Genomic DNA, 19,498 nt, shown 5'->3' with positions numbered 1-19,498 from the left:
TCAAGGAACCTCTCTCCACAGGTTGGCACACGTATTTTTAGGGGAGAATTTAAAATACCATTGGAACAAGGGTAGTGAGACTAGAACTAGACTTCCAACAGCTATGACACACAGAGCAGTTGTCTTGCTTGAGGTATCTTACCATGCCTTCCCTGGGATCATAAAATCTCTGGATGAGCTGAACAGTTGTACTTTTCCCACAGCCACTGCCACCAACCAGGGCCACTGTCTGGCCACAACTAACCTTGAGATTCAAGCCCTTCAGTATCTGTGCAGATAAGAAAGGTAACCAAAAACATGACAGTATGTTAAAATGTCAGTGTAAACTTGAAGACACTCTAAGGATTACAATAAAATATACTTCATATTTGTAGCAGAATCTGGTACAAAACAAAATTTATAAACATCTGAGTTTAAATTTTGGATAACTAGGAACCAGTTACATAGTGGAAAGACACTCTTCATGAAAATATTTTCAGAAATCATTCAAATGTCTTCTACTTCCACTACATTAAGACTCTGGATTTATGTCAGTGCTTTAAAAAGCAAACTTCTTCTCTGTCTGGACAGACAAATACAGATTCTGGTCTATATTCTGTATATAACAAGTGTTTGCTGGAACTGCTTTCTTTAACTGGTTGAGTTATAGTCTTAACAGAGCTGCATTGCAGGTACTTTTGAAACCCACTACGTCATTACTATTACTATACACAAACATTTGGGTTAGATGCATAAATTAAGATTCTGATAGCAATTAATCTTTAAGTTTTATTGCATACCACACTGACTATAGCTTTAGATAGAAAATTATTCAGAAAACCTAACATGCTTAGCTAAGGTGGAAATAATTCTAGCTAAAATCACTGTGATGTCAAGGTAGTTTTACTTAAATTATAGAATCAACTTGGAATGGTTATATTTTCAAAACAAAATTATTTGTGTGACTTTTTTCTTAACAAATGATCCATGTATTTAATTAACTGTAATATATATAAAGTTTCATTTACAGTACCTCAACATCTGGTCTGGATGGATAATTGAAGTAAACATTTTGGAATTCCACGTCCCCTTTAATGTAGTCTGGTTTGTAACCTGTCTCTGAATAACTGTCAATTTGAGGTTCCTGTGCAAAACAAAAATTTAAAAAACCGCACAACTTATTTCCTAATGATATTTTTTATAAAGAAGTCCTAGAATGCACCATTATTCTGCAGAGGTATTAAATGGAATTTTAAAGTAATTTAGGTGGTATTTCTGAAACATGTAAATTGCATGATGTTTTGCTGCCTCATTACTACACTGATGATCTGCTCATGTGAGAATGCTTTTATAATTTCTCCATTTGAGCTTTTGTGTGAATTTAGTACATTGTCTTTGAGACTGTACCCTCAGCTAGCTGTAATATGAGATTCATTTCACTGCCTGATGATTAACCTGAACAGATCATTCTAATGAGCTGTTCATACTCTGTTCATTTATAGCTTGTCCCTTTCTGCTGAAACAGTTTGTGTGAGAAAGAACTGATCCACCAACCACTAAGCAGAAACAGAGTTCTTAATTATTACTGGTTTTGTTTCCATCCAGAGTGGGTCTAGAACTTGAAACACATCTTAACAATAATCCAAAACATGCAATTGCATTTCATAGAGCTTCATTAGCTATCAAAATAACAGCTTCCCTGACTTCAGACTCTCTTGGCAATTGAAGTACATATCCAGGTTACCAGGTTGTGTTTTACTGATTGGCTGACACTCACGCTACTGTTGGTGCTAGTGATACCTTGAAACCTATGCTCATATACCTACATCGTCTGTAATCACATATCTATATAACACCATAGATGTGCCCTTCATGATAAAACATCAGAGGACACCTCCAACACCAAGTGATTCAGAGATCCAGTGCTTTTGCGTTTGAAGCAAAGAACTGATAACTCTAGAAGACAAAGAGGAACTGACTAATAATTACATCTGTCTGCTTTTAAGTTTATATTTCTGCTTATTTTACACACTGTTATTTACTCTTACTAGTTTCATATCCATAAGTAGTTCCTATACTTTAAAAAGAAGGTCACTCAGTTTTGAAATGAGAGTGAGGGCAAAGATACTCACATTGTCTATGATATTAAAGATTGCATAGGCAGCTCCTCTTGCACTAGCAAATGCCTCTATGCTTGGAGCAGTCTGTCCAATACTGAAAGCTCCAATCAATACAGAGAAAAAGACCTGTAAGAAATGTTTATGGTGACATATATCAATTCTTTTTTAAGCAGAGAATTACATTTATTTATTTACATTAGATATCTTTGGGTCAGAAGGCTCCATGTCTGTTAACAGAAGTTTAAGGAATCTAGAATAAAAGAAAAAATGAAAAGGTCTCTCTTAAACAAAGAATAATATTAAGAAAAAGGCTTTTAAATATCCAGCTGAGAACTGAGTTCCTGCACAATGTGAAGGTTGCAAACAGACTGATAAGAACTGAAAAATTGACTAAGACCTGCAAAATCTATACCAAGAAATGTATAATTACACTCGTCGTCTCAGGATTTATTGTACTAATTCATTCTTTGTCAAAACATGTTCCAAAGACCAGAAAGTGTATTGCATATCTTCCAATGGAACAAAGACAGACTTGCTAAGCACTGCTATTCTACTTCCAAAGTGACAGTGAGATAGAAGTAAACAAATACAACCTTTCCACCACAAAGTAATAAAGGGTCCATCTGCTGGAATGAAAGAGAGTGAGTGCAAGCAAACATGAAAAAAATGGAAAAAGAAAAAATATATTTTCTCAGAGAAGCATAGTTTATTGCTTTCAGCTAGTATCAAAAGTAATAAAAACACACTGCTCAGACAGATCACAACACCCATAGTACATCAGAGCAAAGGTCCATCACACCCATCATCTTTTGTTCAACAGTGGTCATTCACAGATGTGATACCTGACAAGGCAACACCCTCCCATTAATGGTGTAAAAACACCCTTCCAATAAACTACAACATAAACGTCAGAAACTGCAAATACTTTGACCTGAAAAAATTACAAGGGCATGAACCTCACTGAGATGTCAGCCTGCCTTTAAAAAAAATAAGCAGGTTAAAAAGAGCCAATAACACATATCAGCCATTTTTTTGCAAACTTGACTGATTCATAAATAAAACAAAACAGGTTTAAAAAAGATGTAAATATATAGATATGGTTTCCTGGCTGGGTTTCATCGTGTTTAATGAAGTTATTCTTCTTACCATATTTGTTTGATATCTCATATGGATTTGGAATAGTTGTCACATCAAGAGAGGAATTTAAATTATGATTTATGAGTTATGGTTTTCTTCCTTCAGTTAGATGGCAACATATTTCCTAGTCATAAGTACGTTTTTCTCCATCTCAATTTCTAAAAATACTGAGAAGTGATTCCAAGCTCTTATGGTGCAAAATATAAGAAAAGTATCAACAAAATTATCTACTTAGACCACACAACAAATTAAAAAAAAAAAGGTCCTTGCTTCTGCGCCCTGAAAATATATTCAGCCCCACAAATCTGAAAACAAATAGCAAGGAGGAGGAGTATTGTACTTCAGTTTTTGATTGAACTGTTTCTATATCAGTCTGATCTTATGGAATTCAGAAAAGATGTAGAAACAGTTGAAAATATATTTGGCTTGTGTACATTTTGAGACACTATAGAAACAATACGTAGACTTTTGTGGTGAGAATCCTTTTGTTAAGAAGAAGGGATATTATTTTGCTGATTTTGGCACATAATTCTTATTAAACTCAAATAAGTTCCCAATGTACATGTAAATGTATTTTCTTTAGTATTTCTCACCATTATTGGGAATTTACTCTTTTATACTTACTGTAAGAACTTTGCCAATAGTGTAATCATCAGATATGACCAAGGTAGTTCCATACCAGAAGGCCAGTGCGTATGATGCATATATCAGGAAGAAAGCAGCACCCATAGAAATATTAGATGTAATAGCTTTTCGTATTCCAATATGTTTAGCATCTTCTAAATTTTTGTGGTACCTGGAAGAAAGATAGAAATTCAATATAGACTCAGATGAACTAGAAAAAGAACACTCACAAAGTAAAAGATATATAAAATATATAACCCTAACACTGTACAAAGGTAAGCCTGGTAGTCGGGCACAGAGACTTTAAGGTAACTCCTATAAAGGCCAACATCAGTTGACCTGGTCTATAGAGAAAAGAAAGGGCATTGCAGTTCAGGGACTGGCATTCAAGATGTAATCTGCAGGTCAATAAACTTTGATCATGAACCATCCATGACATGTTTTGAGATTATAATCATTAGCTTAAGATAAAAAGGTAAAATATATCACAAGAATGATTTACAGTATAATAGAGATATTGTTTATTAGTACCTTCACAACAACTACTGAGTAATCAGATTACCAAGGATACCATCACCTCTTCTCACGCCAGGGCCTTTTTTTTTTTTTTTTTTTTTTTTGTCTAAAACTCTCCTGTGTAATGTTTAAAGCAGTTTGTACACTTTCTACAGTAGAGACAATACATCAACTTATTTTGTCATTTTCTAGAAAAATATCTGATTGACCTTCAACATGTAGTGAAACTTATAATAGCCTGTAACAGACTATCTCCCATTACCTGAAAACACAGGAAGCACAACTTACTTTTTTTGACAGACTTTCAACAGCAAAGATACAGGAAAATTTCAAACCATCTGAAGAGAGTACTTTAAAATCAGCTGATGAAAGCAAATATTGGTCTTACCTTTTAATTTCTTTTTCCTGTCCTCCAAAAGCTATTACAGTACGGACTGCTGCCAGAACTTCCTCTGCAACAGCACCTGCTTTTGCATATGCAGCTTGTTCTTTGTCAGTGAAAGAAGATAGAACCTAATACAGGATCAAATATTTTGACTTAAAAAAATGGAGCGAGCTCAAGCACTTCATAATGGCTTCCATCACAGTTACTTTCTTCCAATATGAAGCCTTTTGATTATGTACAAGTGCAGAATGTTCAACATCAAAATCCCTAAGTACATTATGAATTCAACCATATAATTCAACATTAGCCATTCTCAACAACTAAGGGCTAGATTTTCCACTCTGCTTTCACCCAGTGCAGATTATATGACTACTCATACTGAGCTGGTGTGGTTCTCTTTAGGCAGATCTCCTCAGCATATTGTCATCTCTGGCTACCTTACCCAGCAGAATTTATAGCTTACATTAATTTGCCACAGTTCATGAAGACTCTTAACCAGGAGACGTAGGTAGCACATGCTTCTCTACTCCTACCTCTTCCACAATATACTCACTCAAGACAGAGAAGGCTTATAAGATCTTTGAAATGTAAGGGAAATAAAATACTATGAAAATCTGAAGGCTTCCAAACTACAAATATAAATCACTCCAATCCTATGGTAATTTAGTACTTCTCTCACCAAAGTCTGTCTAAAATTTCTCACCAAAGCTGTTAACAACTCTGAAAAGAAACTCAGTGTCTGAAACCAGGGCTTGGTCTGACTTATTCACTTATTTTTCAGCAGGTGCAATTACTTCTTTCAGCAGAACAAGTACTAATGTGGATGAAGTTTAACAGTTACAGATGTGGATTCTACTCATATGTCTTGCATCTTTTTCTTTATAAAAATATGCTATATTGGTAGAAACAGCTTCAAATCAAACAAGTCTGTCCAATCTACAGGAATTATAATATTCAAACTACATGAGGGTACTTATATACAGTTCATCTTAAGAACTTATGTACATAGATGGTGTCTAAAGCTATAATTGTTCTAAGCAATACATTCTAACAGTAAGAATCACATGTATGTAGATTTATTTCATTATCTCTCATTAATATAAAACCCGACACTGAATGTATGTTAACATACCTTTGCCCATATGGCTGCTGAAAGTCCCAGGACAGGACTGACTGCTAGTATTACAAGGGTTAATTTCCATCCTCTTATGAGACCAACAATAAATCCTGCTAAAAATGTTGTTACTGATTGAACAAGCAGTCCCATTTTGTCACCTATTCCTTCATTAATCTTGGAGACATCACTGAAAAACAAATTACAACCAGACAGGAAGGAAAATTTAGAAAGCACAAGAAAGCTTTTCAGTTTTGTTACATGAGCATCTGTGTAGAGGACAATCCTTTTTATTCAATTACTTCCAAACAACAGTTTGCTTCAAGGTAAAGCACTATATAGTGTTGTCAAGGAAAATGTCACATTTATTTTTCAAATGTAATGCTATAAACCTGTTTTTGTCTGAAAATGTTGAAATTCTGCCTACATAGAATCATAGAATAGTTTGAGTTGGAAGGGACCATGGAGGTCATCTAGTCCACCCCCCTGCAGTAAGCAGGGACATCTTCCACTAGATCAGGCTGCCCAGAGCCCCATCCAACCTCATCTTGAATGTTTTCAGGGACAGGGCATCTACCACCTCTCTGGGAAACCTGTTCCAGTGTTTCACCACCCTAAGCACCCTACAGTGCAAGGTTAGTTTCACTTTCTTAACTCCAAATTTTTTATCTGTTTATAAACTGTGGGATATCTGGAAAAAAAAGGTAAAGCCTTTTGTGTACACAAAGAGAAAGGAATAGCTTGTCATGCAGTTAAAGGTGTTCACATTGCTGGGGTCAGTCAGCACCTTGTTCAGTCCCCAGTGAGCACATAAGTGAACTATATTTTCTCTTTGTGGGGGTAATCTCATAGGCTGGGCTTTAGTCATCCTAAAAGTTCAAGAGAACTTATCAAAATGCTTTTCTGCTACCCCTGTGAGAGTCCAGTATCAGAAATATCAGAAGTTCAGTCTCTCAGACTGTCTATGAGAAAACTTGAAAACTTCATATGACAATGAAATAATTCAATTTTTAAAAAAATTGTAACTCATACATGCTTAATAAGATAAAATAAAATTGGGAAAGGTATAGTATACTTACTCTAGAAGTCGAGTGTTAAGTTCTCCCACATCATTTACATCAAACCATCCAATATCCTGTCTCATAATTGCATGAAAAAATTTTTCTCTAATTTTTTTTATTTGCCGGCCTGCTGCTAGAGTCCAAAATGAAGTTTGGATATAGGCAGCAAGGAGAACACCAGCTGCTATTCCAGAATAGTAGTATGCATATCTGAAAGAAAAAAAAAGAAAAGAAAATATTCTCTGAAATTACTTCTAATTACCTTGCTAGTTAGTATTTAGCTTTATGCTTACTTCTGTTTCAGACCTGAATTAAAGTTTATATGTTTATACTGGAGTTTACATTTCTCTGTAAGACTTGCCAAGTTTTCAATGAGCAGTATATAATATCAGTTTTCCAATATGCAATAAATGAAATGAGCTATTGCTAGACAGGAATAACTTTTTCTTTTTGTCAATATAGTATCTATTTTCTCGTAAGATTATTTTAGAACTATATTTTATATACAATATTGCTTTCACTTAAATTTGTCATTCCTAAAAACTCCATGACAGTGTTGTTTTAACATATATAGACAGGCTTAATCATACATTCCTGTATTCACACACACATTTATATCATAAGACATGCCTGTCTATATAAATATATATATTCATGGATGCTGTAAATATTTCCCAATTTGAGAATATAGCATTACTAAATATACATCTTGTTGTGGTTTAACCTGGCAGGCAGCTAAACACCACACAGCCATTCGCTCACTCCCCTGCAGTGGGATCAGGGCAAGAATCAGAAAAAAGGTAAAACTCACTGGTTGAGAAAAAGATAGTTTAATAGGACAGAAAAGGAAGGGAAAACAATAACAATGATAAAAGAATACACAAAACAAGTGATGCACAATGTAATTGCTCACCACCCACTGATCAATGCCCAGCCAGTCCCCAAACAGCCATACCACCCCCTGGCCAACTCCCCTCCTTTTTATTGTTCAGCATGTTCAGCATGATGTCATATGGTATGGAATATCCCTTTGGCCAGTTTGGATCAGCTGTCCTGGCTGTGTCCTCTTACAGCTTCTGGTGCACCCCCAGCCTCCTCCCTGGCAGGGCAGTATCAGAAGCTGAAAAGTCCTTGACTAAGTGTAAGCAGTGCTCGGCAACAACTAAAACATCAGTGTGTTACCAGCATTATTCTCACCATCTATGATTCTATGATTCTATGATCTTAAATCCAAAATACAGTTATTATACCAGCTACTAGGAAGAAAATTTACTCTATCCAGGCCAAAACCAGGACACATCATTTGCAAGCAAATGCCATTAGATCAAAAATTATTTTGCTCCCTATTTTATTCATAACTGATATTTTACTTTTCAGTTAATTCAGCTCTGTGCTATGAGTGGGGTGTCAAATCCAAACCAGGGGGTGTTATATTTCTACATACACAAACCAGGGGGTACTATATTTCTCAAATTGGAACTGAATTTGAGCCACAGTTCTAAACTGTTCAAAGAGAATCAAATCAGACTTTATTTGATTCAGAATTGACATCAGAATCAGTCACAGGTGAACTTAAACCAGAACTAAACCACAAAAATGTAACTGAACTGACTCCCTGTTTGTAAAACACAACTAAACCAATGGCTAAATATTGAGGTGTATATTACATGTAATTGCAAGATCTTTCACTCACATATAATCAGTTATGCATACTGATACTTTAGAACTGTAGCATAAAACTTGGCAGAAGCAAACTGCAGGAATCTGTGTGCAAGTGCTTTGCTCAAAAAAGGAGAGAATGACTTGGTGATCCTTAAGGCCGTTTGATCATGACTCAATGATCTTTAAGGTCCTTTCCAACCTCAACCATTCTATGATTCTATGACTTTACAGATTAATATTTTCAAATTTCAATCCAGTCTTTTCAGTGATTAAGGTACCATACAATTTAGTCAGGGATTTTAGAACAATATACATTGTGAAATGAACTTTATCTAAATTAATGTCTAACCGAAAGCTGGTTAGTTCAGTGTTGACCTTGATAATTTTCAGCTCCATTAACAAGAACACTGCTTCAAAACTCAGCAGAGTTTTAGACAATTACTTTATGATGTTACATCAGTTCAGATAATGGTTTTATGCTTGGACTTTGTTTCATGACAAATTAATAGAGTTGAAAAATCATAGAATGGTTAGGATTGGAAGGGATCTTAAAGATCAATCTTTTTTCAACCCCCCTGCCATGGGCAGGGACACCCTCCACTAGACCAGGTTGCTCAAAGCCTCATCCAACTTGGTTTTGAACACCGCCAGGGATGGGGCATCCACAGCTTCTCTGGGCAACCTGTTCCAGTGCCTCACCACCCTCACAGGAAAAAGGTTCTTCCCAATGTCTAATCTAAATCTACCCTCTTTCAGCTACATGACCAATGAAATTTAAGAAGTGCTAAGCATGGCCAAACTCATAGAGTAATATTAGTAAACAGAGACCTTCCTGCCCAATAAACAGCAGAAAGAATCAATACAAAGCATTTAACTAGTTAGCAGGCCTCATAGGTCTTCCACAATACTTTCTCCACTTCTTTGCATGGACTGTGAAATCATAGAACAGTTTGGGTTGGAAGGGACCGTAAAGATCATCTAGTTCCACTCCCCTTTCACAGTAAAAAATTTCTTACTAATATCTAATCTAAATCTACCCTCTTTCAGCTTAAAACCATTACCCCTCATCCTGTCACTACACCCCATGTTACAGAGTGCCTCCCCATCTCTCCTGTAGCGCCCCTGTAAGTAGTTGAAGGCTGCTGTAAGGTCTTCCCTGAGCCTTCACTTCTCTAGGCTAAACAATCCTTGAGCAATTGTATCAAAAGGGATTGATATCTTTGCCAGATTCCAGGCTGATTAAATACATTCTCTAAATTCACTGCTGAAACGTAACAGAGAGCAAATGCTCACTGCATTGTAAAATAATGGTTCTTTTTCTTTTGAGAAATAGCTGGGGGTTAGGCAAACTTGTTTGAGTAACAAACACAACCAAGTCCACATGTATAGTTCAGTACTTGAACACACCTGTGTGAGAACTTTGTCCTTGTAAACGGTTGTTATTATTTGACCTGCTGGCAGGGGTTCTTAGTGAAACAGGGGTTGGGTACACACAGCTGCTTCTTTAAACCAGTGAACACACTAACTCAAGGCTCTATCTAGAAACTTCAGAAAAGAGAACCTATTCCTGTGCTACTAATAAGTAACACATTCCTCATTCAACAATTTGTTTCTAAGGAGAAATATGCTTTTTATTCATACCTGTACTTTCAGAATTAATGTCTAAAAAGACAAGGTGGCATGCACGATGTTATTAAAAGATCTCCCTCAAACAGATCATCTCTTAGTTTCATGCAAACAGACAGTTCTCAATGTTCAGATGTTGATGTAGATCTATTCACATTTACACTTTCTTTTTGCCAGCTTGTCTGTTTTCCGGTACTCTGTTCTTTAAGCAGTAGCGATTCCTAGACAATAGCCCATTGAGGACAGTGGGATGGCTCCTATTGTTTTTAGTTGAGAGGATGTGATATGAGTTCAGAGATTAAAAAAACCCCAAACCATTAATCAAAGATAGTTCTGATAACACACTACTCTTACGCCTTATCTAATTATAGTACATCCTGCTCTTAAAATACAGATTAGATATGCTTGAGCAGAAAAAAGAAGAAAATATGTTGATTTTAAAGGTGTGTCATTATTTTCATTTCAAAGTGGAAATTAAAACTCTAACGCAAATATCTTTAAAATTAAGATAAATTTGTAACAGCAAGTGATACAGTTTTAAAGGCAATCCAACCACAAGTAACAAGAGTTACTAGAAAGAGGTAATTAAACAGGTAGAAATATAGAGAGTAACTAACTGCCACAGAGAAAATAAATCAGATATTTTTTACATTTTCAAGAATAACAGAACACTCAATTAAAATTAAATGTTCTAATTTTACATTTTAACAGGAATTGTTGTTTATATGACACTTTATAAAAATACTGGACTTGTCAAAATGTATGCTGGAGGCTAAGATCTGAGTGAGTTTCAGAAAAGGAATTCTATAATTGCATATGTAGTAAGAAAAACGATTTCAAAATTTCCTTTAGAATAAACATTAAGACAGACTTTAAAAATGTTGTGCACCTAGGGATCAGGTATTTACTAAACATAGAACAGTCAGGGTAACTTCATCCATGCACAAATTATTTTGTTCTGCAATTTTGCCTTCAAATTTGCTTTCAGATCACTGGGCTCTCGTACATTCTGCTGAAGGTGTGCATTCATTCCTTGCATTCATGTCAGAGACTAACTGACAGAAATTATGTGGGAGCAAGAAACTCTGTGTATCCATACTCTCTTATAAAACATAATTGCCAGTTCTCTGTCAGCTCATTCTCATTACATACGAGGTCTTCATTTCTAAGTAACAGCCTTTCCCTAACCAGCTCTTGCTCATTTATTTTAGGGAAAAGAACTTTTTTTGGTGTAAATAGATTTTTTTAATTAGAAACTTAACTACTCAATCTAAATTATCTATAAAGTTTATAGTCCACTGTTACTAGAAATGGTCATGCACCTCAATATAAAACAGCAGGACTTACTAGAACAAATGCCTTATCTCCTTCTCTTTGGAAAAGACAATTGCCTTGAAGAATGCATCAGCATTCCTGAGATGTCAGACATTTTTCAATACCTAATAAGGAACAGACTTCAGCCTAAAGAAAAGAAGATGAAGTGCTACAAGAAAATGCATGGGACATCCTGCATAAACCAAGTCCATGGACAGTGGTTAATAAAGCCACTTACCAAAAAACATCTATTGGCAGCTGATGTTTCTGCTTATTTGCCCTTTTCTTTACGAAGCTTTGTAGCAAAAGCACCTACTGACTATTGTCTTCTGCTACTGCCAGACAACTGCTGTCCTTGGAGTGCAAAATATCCCAGAGGATGGGAGCTTTTGTCACGTCTCCTGAAACTATTGATTAAAGTATCCTTAGGATAAACTGTCTCATTAAAATTTCACATTATAATGAGATAGTGTCCTCCAAGTGTCTGATGACCTTCCTCAAATTAAGACCCTCATTCACCGAGCACGCATAGTAAAGTTAAGGAACACTGTGTCTTTAAATCAAAGTGGGAAAAGAACTAACCAACTGCAGTTAAGAAGAGATAAAAACTATCCAATTATCGTTAGAGGGACGTGGCAAAAAAAAGATGGAATTAACATTTTGAACTGTATAAATACACGATGTGACTGTAACTGGGTATGTCAGCTTTGTGGACTGCCACTTAGCATCCACCTCTGCACAGACATGTAATAAACAATATCTCGACTCTGTGTGAGATTGGCTTATTGCACACTGGGTGAACAAACCCATATTTGGGACAACAGTTGCATATAATCTAACTCAGTATTTTCTGTAGTCCAGATAATTCAGTTGAACTTGATGTTTTGGCAGCCCTGGAGGTGTTCACGAAATGTGTAGATGTGGTGCTTAGAGACATGGTTTAGTGAGTTAGGTGGTGTTGAACGCTGGACTTGATGATCCTTGAGGTCTTTTCCAACCTTAATGATTCAATTCTATTCTATTCTATACTATCTGGCAATTTTAATTTTGCTTTGTATCAGTGACTCATCATAGCTCCAGGAATCAGTGGATGATAATCAACATAAACAACTACTGTTTATAAATTCAGAGGAAGAGAAGGAAGAAGGAAGGAAATGCAGATGGCATTGGGACACAGAGCACCCCTGAAAAGGTGGTGGGATGGGTGAGAGCAAGAGATTACAGGGAAGTTGTTGGGAATGGCTGGGGATGTCAAGAATCCTCCCAGTGCCTCCCATAATCTCATGTGCAAATCTTTAATTACTTATTCAATCAACCATTGCTTTTTTGCTGTTTAAGCTATGCAAAACATCTGTGGGAGAAGAATGGTTTGACTAGAAATACGAGCCTACACTAAAAAGGAGAGGAAATATCAATTTCTAATTACCTCGTCATATCTTCTTCCAGCTTGCCAAGAATATCTGAAGAGGAATTCACTGGAGGAATGTCTCCTTAGAAAGGAAGAAAAGAGTAAATACTGTTAACAGAGCAAGTTTTAACAAACTTGTTTTCTTACATACAGTTTAGCAAATATTGAGTTGCTACATCTCCTTTTGCATCAAGTTGATTTTAATGAAAGGAGGACTCTGTTGATTTCAGGCTTCTACCTATTCAAACACAATGATTATACTAATGTAAGGTTAGTCATAACTTCACTGACTACAAAACAACATCAGTGTAACTTGAGATTAACAGGTCTTCCTGAGCATTCATTAAATGCTCAGTTTGTTTTTTTTTTTCTTTATGAAAATATAGGGCATTTGTACAATGCCAAAACCCATAAATAATACAGGCCTAGACACTAACATCAAATCAGTAACTGTAGATAGCTTAACCCATTATGAAAACATTGAGTATAATGTTAGTGTTGGCCCTAAAATTTTACTCCCCCACATGAGAACTTAGTGACAAATGTTTTGAGAAGACTACAGTTGCAGAAATTTGCATTTGCACCATAAGAATCTGATCAATGTATTGTACATAGGAAGGAGTAAATAACAAATTACTTGTTTTTATAAAGGCCGTATGCCCATGCTTCTGTCTTATAGCAGCATAATAGGATCAAAAATGGATGCAGGACAGAAGACAGTCACATCTGTTATTTTTTCTGTATCACCATAGACATTTATTAAAATGTTCAATAAAATTTTATTAGATAATATTTCAAACAACAAGCCTGTTCAGAAGTTTAACATCTAATGTGTGAGTTCAGAGGATATGTAATCTGGTCTAACTGTGAGTTGATACCAAAGCCACAGTATCACTCCTCCCTCTTGCATCCAGCCGTGCATGCCTGCCCTCCTTTGTATTTGATTTTGTAATTCTGATTTAGCAAATGAGGCTATTCAACAAACTGATCCAAGAGAAAACATGTACTTTTATTTTTGGTAACAAATTTCTGTTTGATCTACTTACTGATCTGATTTACCTTGTGAACTATAATTGTCAGACTTGGTGCAAAGGAATCAACAGGAACTCATGCTGAGGAGCTGTTTATCACAGCCACAGTTAAACATGATTTGTTAAATGTGCATTGTAGGAGATAATTTGAAAAAAAACCCAACCTACTAATGCAGAAACTAAGAATTAGGAGCAAAAAAAAAAATTCCATAATGTATCTGCATTACAGGAAACACGAGTTATTAATTTGCATTATAGTATAGTAACGAACTGGGGTTTCTGACGTCAATATATCACATCAAGATGCTTGACTCTCCCTGGTTGTTTTCCAAATATGAGCCACTGTTCTCTTCATAGCAGATATATTCCTACCTGTAACATTTGTGTTTCCAGAAGCAACAAAGCTATCGGTCATATCACCAAAGATTACCATCGCAATAGGTAGACTGCTTCCATGGGCTACTGCCAGGAGAGTGCCTACTATCATTAGTAATTTATCCGACCAACTGGAGTACCGAAACTGTGAGTGAGAAGAGAAATTCATTTTAATTGTGGTATTAGAACGCTAACACAATGTTATGTCTACAAAGGCAAGAAAGTCAAGAAAAAGCTATCAATTGCACACCTAGTGTCACAAAACTACACCTTTATCTGATTAGAAATTAAGTTTACAAACCAATTTAAATGTATAGGAATAAGTCATTCTAATATAAGCACTTTTATGCTGTAAGCTCTCACAACCAGAAAAGTGTAGTATTTTAATGTATCAATATCTGCACCTGGGTAAGAAAGGCCATATGAAAACAAGGCATAAGAAATTTGCCCTTTTAAAATTTGCTATTTAAGGTTCAAGTTATAAGAAATGTCAATGGCATTGTGGTAATTAATGCAACAATTACTTTTACTGTAAATCCAGTATTATGCAGTCAGAAAAACTGTTCCTAATGTACCGTAGACATCACAAAAACTTACTGAAATCCTAAATACCTCTTACTATGAAACTTAATAAATTTTTACCTCATCTGTTACAAAATCATTGGCTTTATTCTATACTGTAAATTATTGAGTTTACTGGTGTAGATTATAGAGGTACGATGTAATTGTAAAAGTGCAAGCTGGTGCAGCATAGCAAAGAAATTGGGCATTGTCCAGCATCATGGGCTATAGTTTTATTTCTGTTATTTGCCATATCATTGCTGCTCATTATGCACACTAAACCCACAAAATAGAAAACATTTCAGTATTAATAAAAGAGGACATAGAATTTATTTTGATTAAATATTAACAGATTGCCTTATTTTAAAATATACAGTAAATTAAAAATTTCTGGAACTTAAAGTACTTTTTAATACACAATTTTTAATTATAAGTTTCATCAGTCCCATGGAGTTGCACTTTATTGCTGATGCAGGTGACTGAGTAATGATTAATGCGGCTAATCAGTGTGATTAATACTTGACTCAGGTAATTTAGAGGACAAGACGACACACAATCTTAGGTATGTGGATGGCTTTTCATTGTGTCAGAAGAAATGAATGAACATGGAAATCCCCATGTTTCACAAACAAAAATCTAATACAGGTGTATTTAGCATGGTAACTTCCTAAGGAATTGCTAAGAATCCATATCAGTAATAAGAGAGCTTGTTTCATAAAACTACGTCCACACAAAGAACTCCTTGATTGCTATACTGTATCCAGTGTTCTGTAATATCAAAGTATTTGGTAGAGACAAGACCATATATGTGGTACTCTAACATAAGGTTAACCATGTTTTGTTTACACTTTGAAATGTGCATGCATCTATACATATACATGTACACATGTATAGAGAGAATAAATCTTACCAGTGTTAACGGGCTGACCATCTTAGGCTTTTCCGCTTTCTTCTTCTTCTTTTCCTTGCTTAAAAGGTATGATAGTTTTAGTGCATTTAAAAAGCGACATTTCACAGAAATACTAATGCAATGTACTAATGAAGTTTAATTAAATATGATTATGAAATAATGTTACAGGAAACAATTGTGTGTAAAATGAATATGATTTATTAAGCATTCTTTGGATGTTTGTATTTAAACCTCCAGGTATATAAATAGCATCAGCTCCTGACTGCTATGAATTTCAGTTCTTCCCAGTTCACCCCTCTTAAGGGTACAACAACACCAATAAGGACTGGTGGTTCCACTGTCTGATTAGGAAAGTTGTGAACTGAAGCAAAATATAGCTTTCAAAATGGGAAAGCAGAAGATAACTTATAAAATCAGTTTTTTACACATGGGGGATGGGGAACAAACACAATGTTCAAGGTATGTAAAACACTGATTCCCTTCCATGCTAAAAATTTAACATAATTTTTAGCTGATGACATAATTGTATCCAAGATGTCCATTCTAGCATAATTTCTGTCATATTTTAGAATTGTTTTCAATAAACTGTAGTCAATACTGTGGACACTTAGTCCTTAAAAGAAAAAGATCCTTCTGCACCAAATTAATGTGTCAATCAATGTCACTCTGAAGTAGATAAAAAGCTTTCTGTTATTAGGCTTTCCTGATAAAATCAAGTAAAATGAAATTAAACACAAAAGAAAATAAAATCTAAAATAAGATAATGTAATCTTATAAGCTTCAATACCAAGCATGTTTACAATGCTTAAGAATACTTACTGTTTCTTTTCAGATTCCTCGCTCTGGCTGGATGCAGTGATCTCATAACTATTTCCATCTGCAGTATGCTTCTGCTTCTTTTCATCTTCAGAATGCATTTTAAATTTATTTAAGATAGCTCCCTGTAAAATAACATTTGACTGAGAAATATACAACCATTAAGCCAAGAAGAGCAATCTCAATAACCATTTGTTTGAAAGAAAAACATAGATTCTTGTTAAAATCAGTAAAGTTATTAATGTCATACATTGCAAGTGAATCCTCATAATGGGCAAGTATAAACATGTTGGAACAAGTCCAAATGTTTCGAGTTTGCCTACAAACATCTACATTTTGTATTTGTACCTGTTTGATAACTCTGGGTCCTTCATTTAATTTCATTTGAACGATACAAGCATTATTTTTTCCGCAGTTCAGCACAGATATGCAAAATAAATGAAGAAGTAGATGTTTATTTAAAAGAATATGCAGTTATTTAGAATTTTGCCAATTTTAGTTATCAGTGAATTTTATAAAATACCTCTATTTAAAAAAAAAAAAATATTGACTTACCGTGAATGTTGTTCTTGGTTTGCGTCTAGTTCTCTGAAAGATTATTCAAAAATCAGCAGAATTAATATGGTTAAGGACACGCAGCATGATTGGACTTTGCTCTTGTTATGTAAAACAGAGATGATGAACAGCTTTCTAATTTTTTTCACATCTCTATTGCCTCACCTACTTTGGAGAGTAAAGTGTATGCACTTTGGCCTCTGTTTCTCTTTTCCTAAAGGAAATATTTAGCAAACAAGGTCCTTAAATAAACGCTTATTTCATTGTCACCAGGGAAGACAAGCCTGAATAGTCGATTCTTCCACCAGGAAAAGTTTTGACTACGATAGAGTAAATTTTCTTCATAGTAGCTAGCACGGTGGTATGGTTTGGATTCGTGCTGAAGAGTGTTGATAATACAGAGATGTTTTAGTTACTGCTGAGCAGTGCTTACAGTGTCAAGGCCTTTTCTGCTTCTCAAATCATCCTGCCAGCAAGGAGGCTGGGGGTGCACAAGAAGTTGGGAGGGGACACAGCTGAGACAGCTGACCCCCACTGACCAAAGGGATATTCCACACCATATGACACCATGCTCAACACACAAAGCTGGGGAAGAAGAAGGATGGTGCAGACATTTGGAGTGATGGCATTTGCCTTCCCAAGTAACTGTTACATGTGATGGAGCCCTGCTTTTCTGGGGATGGCTGAACACCTGCCTGCTGATGGGAAGTAGTGAACGAATTCCTTGTTTTGTTTTGCTTTGCTTGTGTGCATGGCTTTTGCTTTACTTATTAAACTGTCTTCATTTCAACCCATGAGTTTTCTCACTTTTATGCTTCTTATTCTCTCCCCATCCCACCGGGGGGGAGTGAGCTAATGATTGTGCGGTGCTTACTGTGGTTAAGCCATGACAAGTTCCCCTTATCTATTGTTGGCTTAATCATTCCCCTTAGAACTCCCAGGTATTCCTCTCTACTTTATTAGAGATGGTACTGAATGCTCCAAGTAACTGTTAGACTTCAGGATTAATCCATTCTTGAATGCTCAGTCAGCATAAAACCAAAGAACACAAAAGGAGTGTTTTACTCTTCCTTCTTTTCCCTTCTTCTAAGTCTAATCAGAAAAAAACATTACTCATCTAGCCTGAAAGAAAGCAGGATTTTACTACAGTGCATATTGTTTCTCATTTGAGTAACTGCAGGACAGCAAGATGAGTTTCAGACTCAGTTTAGAAATGGTTTGGAAATAGCTATGGTCAGCAGAAATCTCTGTAGGTCTCCTATCACTTCACTCAGACAAAACTTACTTAATCTCATAATTAACCAGAAGAGATATTTTTTGTTCCTTTTAGCCATGCTTACCTGTAAGTATGTCAAAATTTTGATAAAACTGTGTACATTTACAATGTTTTGGAATACAAAGTTTGTTATAAGAGTGACAATTGCTTTAGAAAGGGTAGTTTACTATTGTCAGTTAAGCAAAGTACAAAGGGTTAGTAAATATAAGTATTATCTGTTTATGAAAAGTCATCTTGATGGGACTTCCTGGGTTTTACCTTGTGTGCCTAAGTGCTGGACTTGATCTTAATGGATTGGCCCAATTTCAGGTAAAGTCTGCTTTTCAATTTATTTCAGTAGGAACTGAATAAAGTTGAATGAGAGACTCTAAAGTCAATTGATTTAAACAAATGAAACAGTTTCAAAACTGTTTCACCTTAAAGGGAAAATGGACAAAACTACAAGATCTGTCCCAATGTTCTGTTACCTCACTGCAATATCTTAATGCTATTACAGTATAAGCATGATAAGAAAGTGAAATAGAAATAAATCAGGATACCAATTTGTACCAGAGTTTCTATTGCCTGCATTACAGTATTGCAAAGAAAATGAAAGACTGTTTTACAGCTATTTTTATCATACTAGGAGCTGAACCAACTAAAGTGGTATTTTAAAAGTGGGAAAATTTTGCATCTACTTAGTAAGCTACAAAAGTCTGTTATTTCTCTATAGCTTCTGTACTTTGACTTTTCAGTGATATAGCTTCACAGTTGCACAGAATTTAAGGCCAGAAAAAGATCACTAAATCTTTCTTCTAATCTCTTCTATCTCATGGTTTGCTATTTTTTTTTAATATTTTTTGCTATTTGCTATACTATTCAAATATTTCCATGTTAAAACTGATAATTTGAGTTAGCTCAAAGGTCATAGATTGGTCACCTCTGTTTAAATCCATCTTCTGTGGGAAATTCTGTGACTAGTAAGGAGAGTGAGAAAAAGAAAGGTTTTCTTTCTTCTTGGACTTCTGAGTGAACAGGACACTCCACTT

The 19,498-nt window shown here is 35.3% G+C and overlaps 1 protein-coding gene across 1 annotated transcript; it reads right to left on the bottom strand.

Annotated features, from left to right (window-relative positions):
* Positions 1 to 142: 142 nt before the first annotated feature.
* LOC104461519 (multidrug resistance protein 1-like) lies at positions 143 to 17,227 on the bottom strand (the record flags this gene model as incomplete). The annotated part of the gene is made up of 12 exons (XM_010073142.1): positions 143 to 268; positions 1,013 to 1,123; positions 2,112 to 2,225; positions 3,861 to 4,032; positions 4,765 to 4,889; positions 5,894 to 6,065; positions 6,955 to 7,146; positions 12,965 to 13,028; positions 14,350 to 14,497; positions 15,824 to 15,881; positions 16,643 to 16,764; positions 17,195 to 17,227. Coding segments are annotated over 12 exons (1,437 nt in total), but the record flags the coding sequence as incomplete, so codon positions are not given.
* Between the last annotated feature and the right edge of the window lie 2,271 nt (positions 17,228 to 19,498).

This window comes from Pterocles gutturalis, unplaced genomic scaffold (assembly GCF_000699245.1).
Source record: "Pterocles gutturalis isolate BGI_N339 unplaced genomic scaffold, ASM69924v1 scaffold4407, whole genome shotgun sequence".
Lineage (NCBI taxonomy): Eukaryota > Metazoa > Chordata > Aves > Pterocliformes > Pteroclidae > Pterocles > Pterocles gutturalis.
This window is presented reverse-complemented; position numbering and strand designations above follow the sequence as displayed.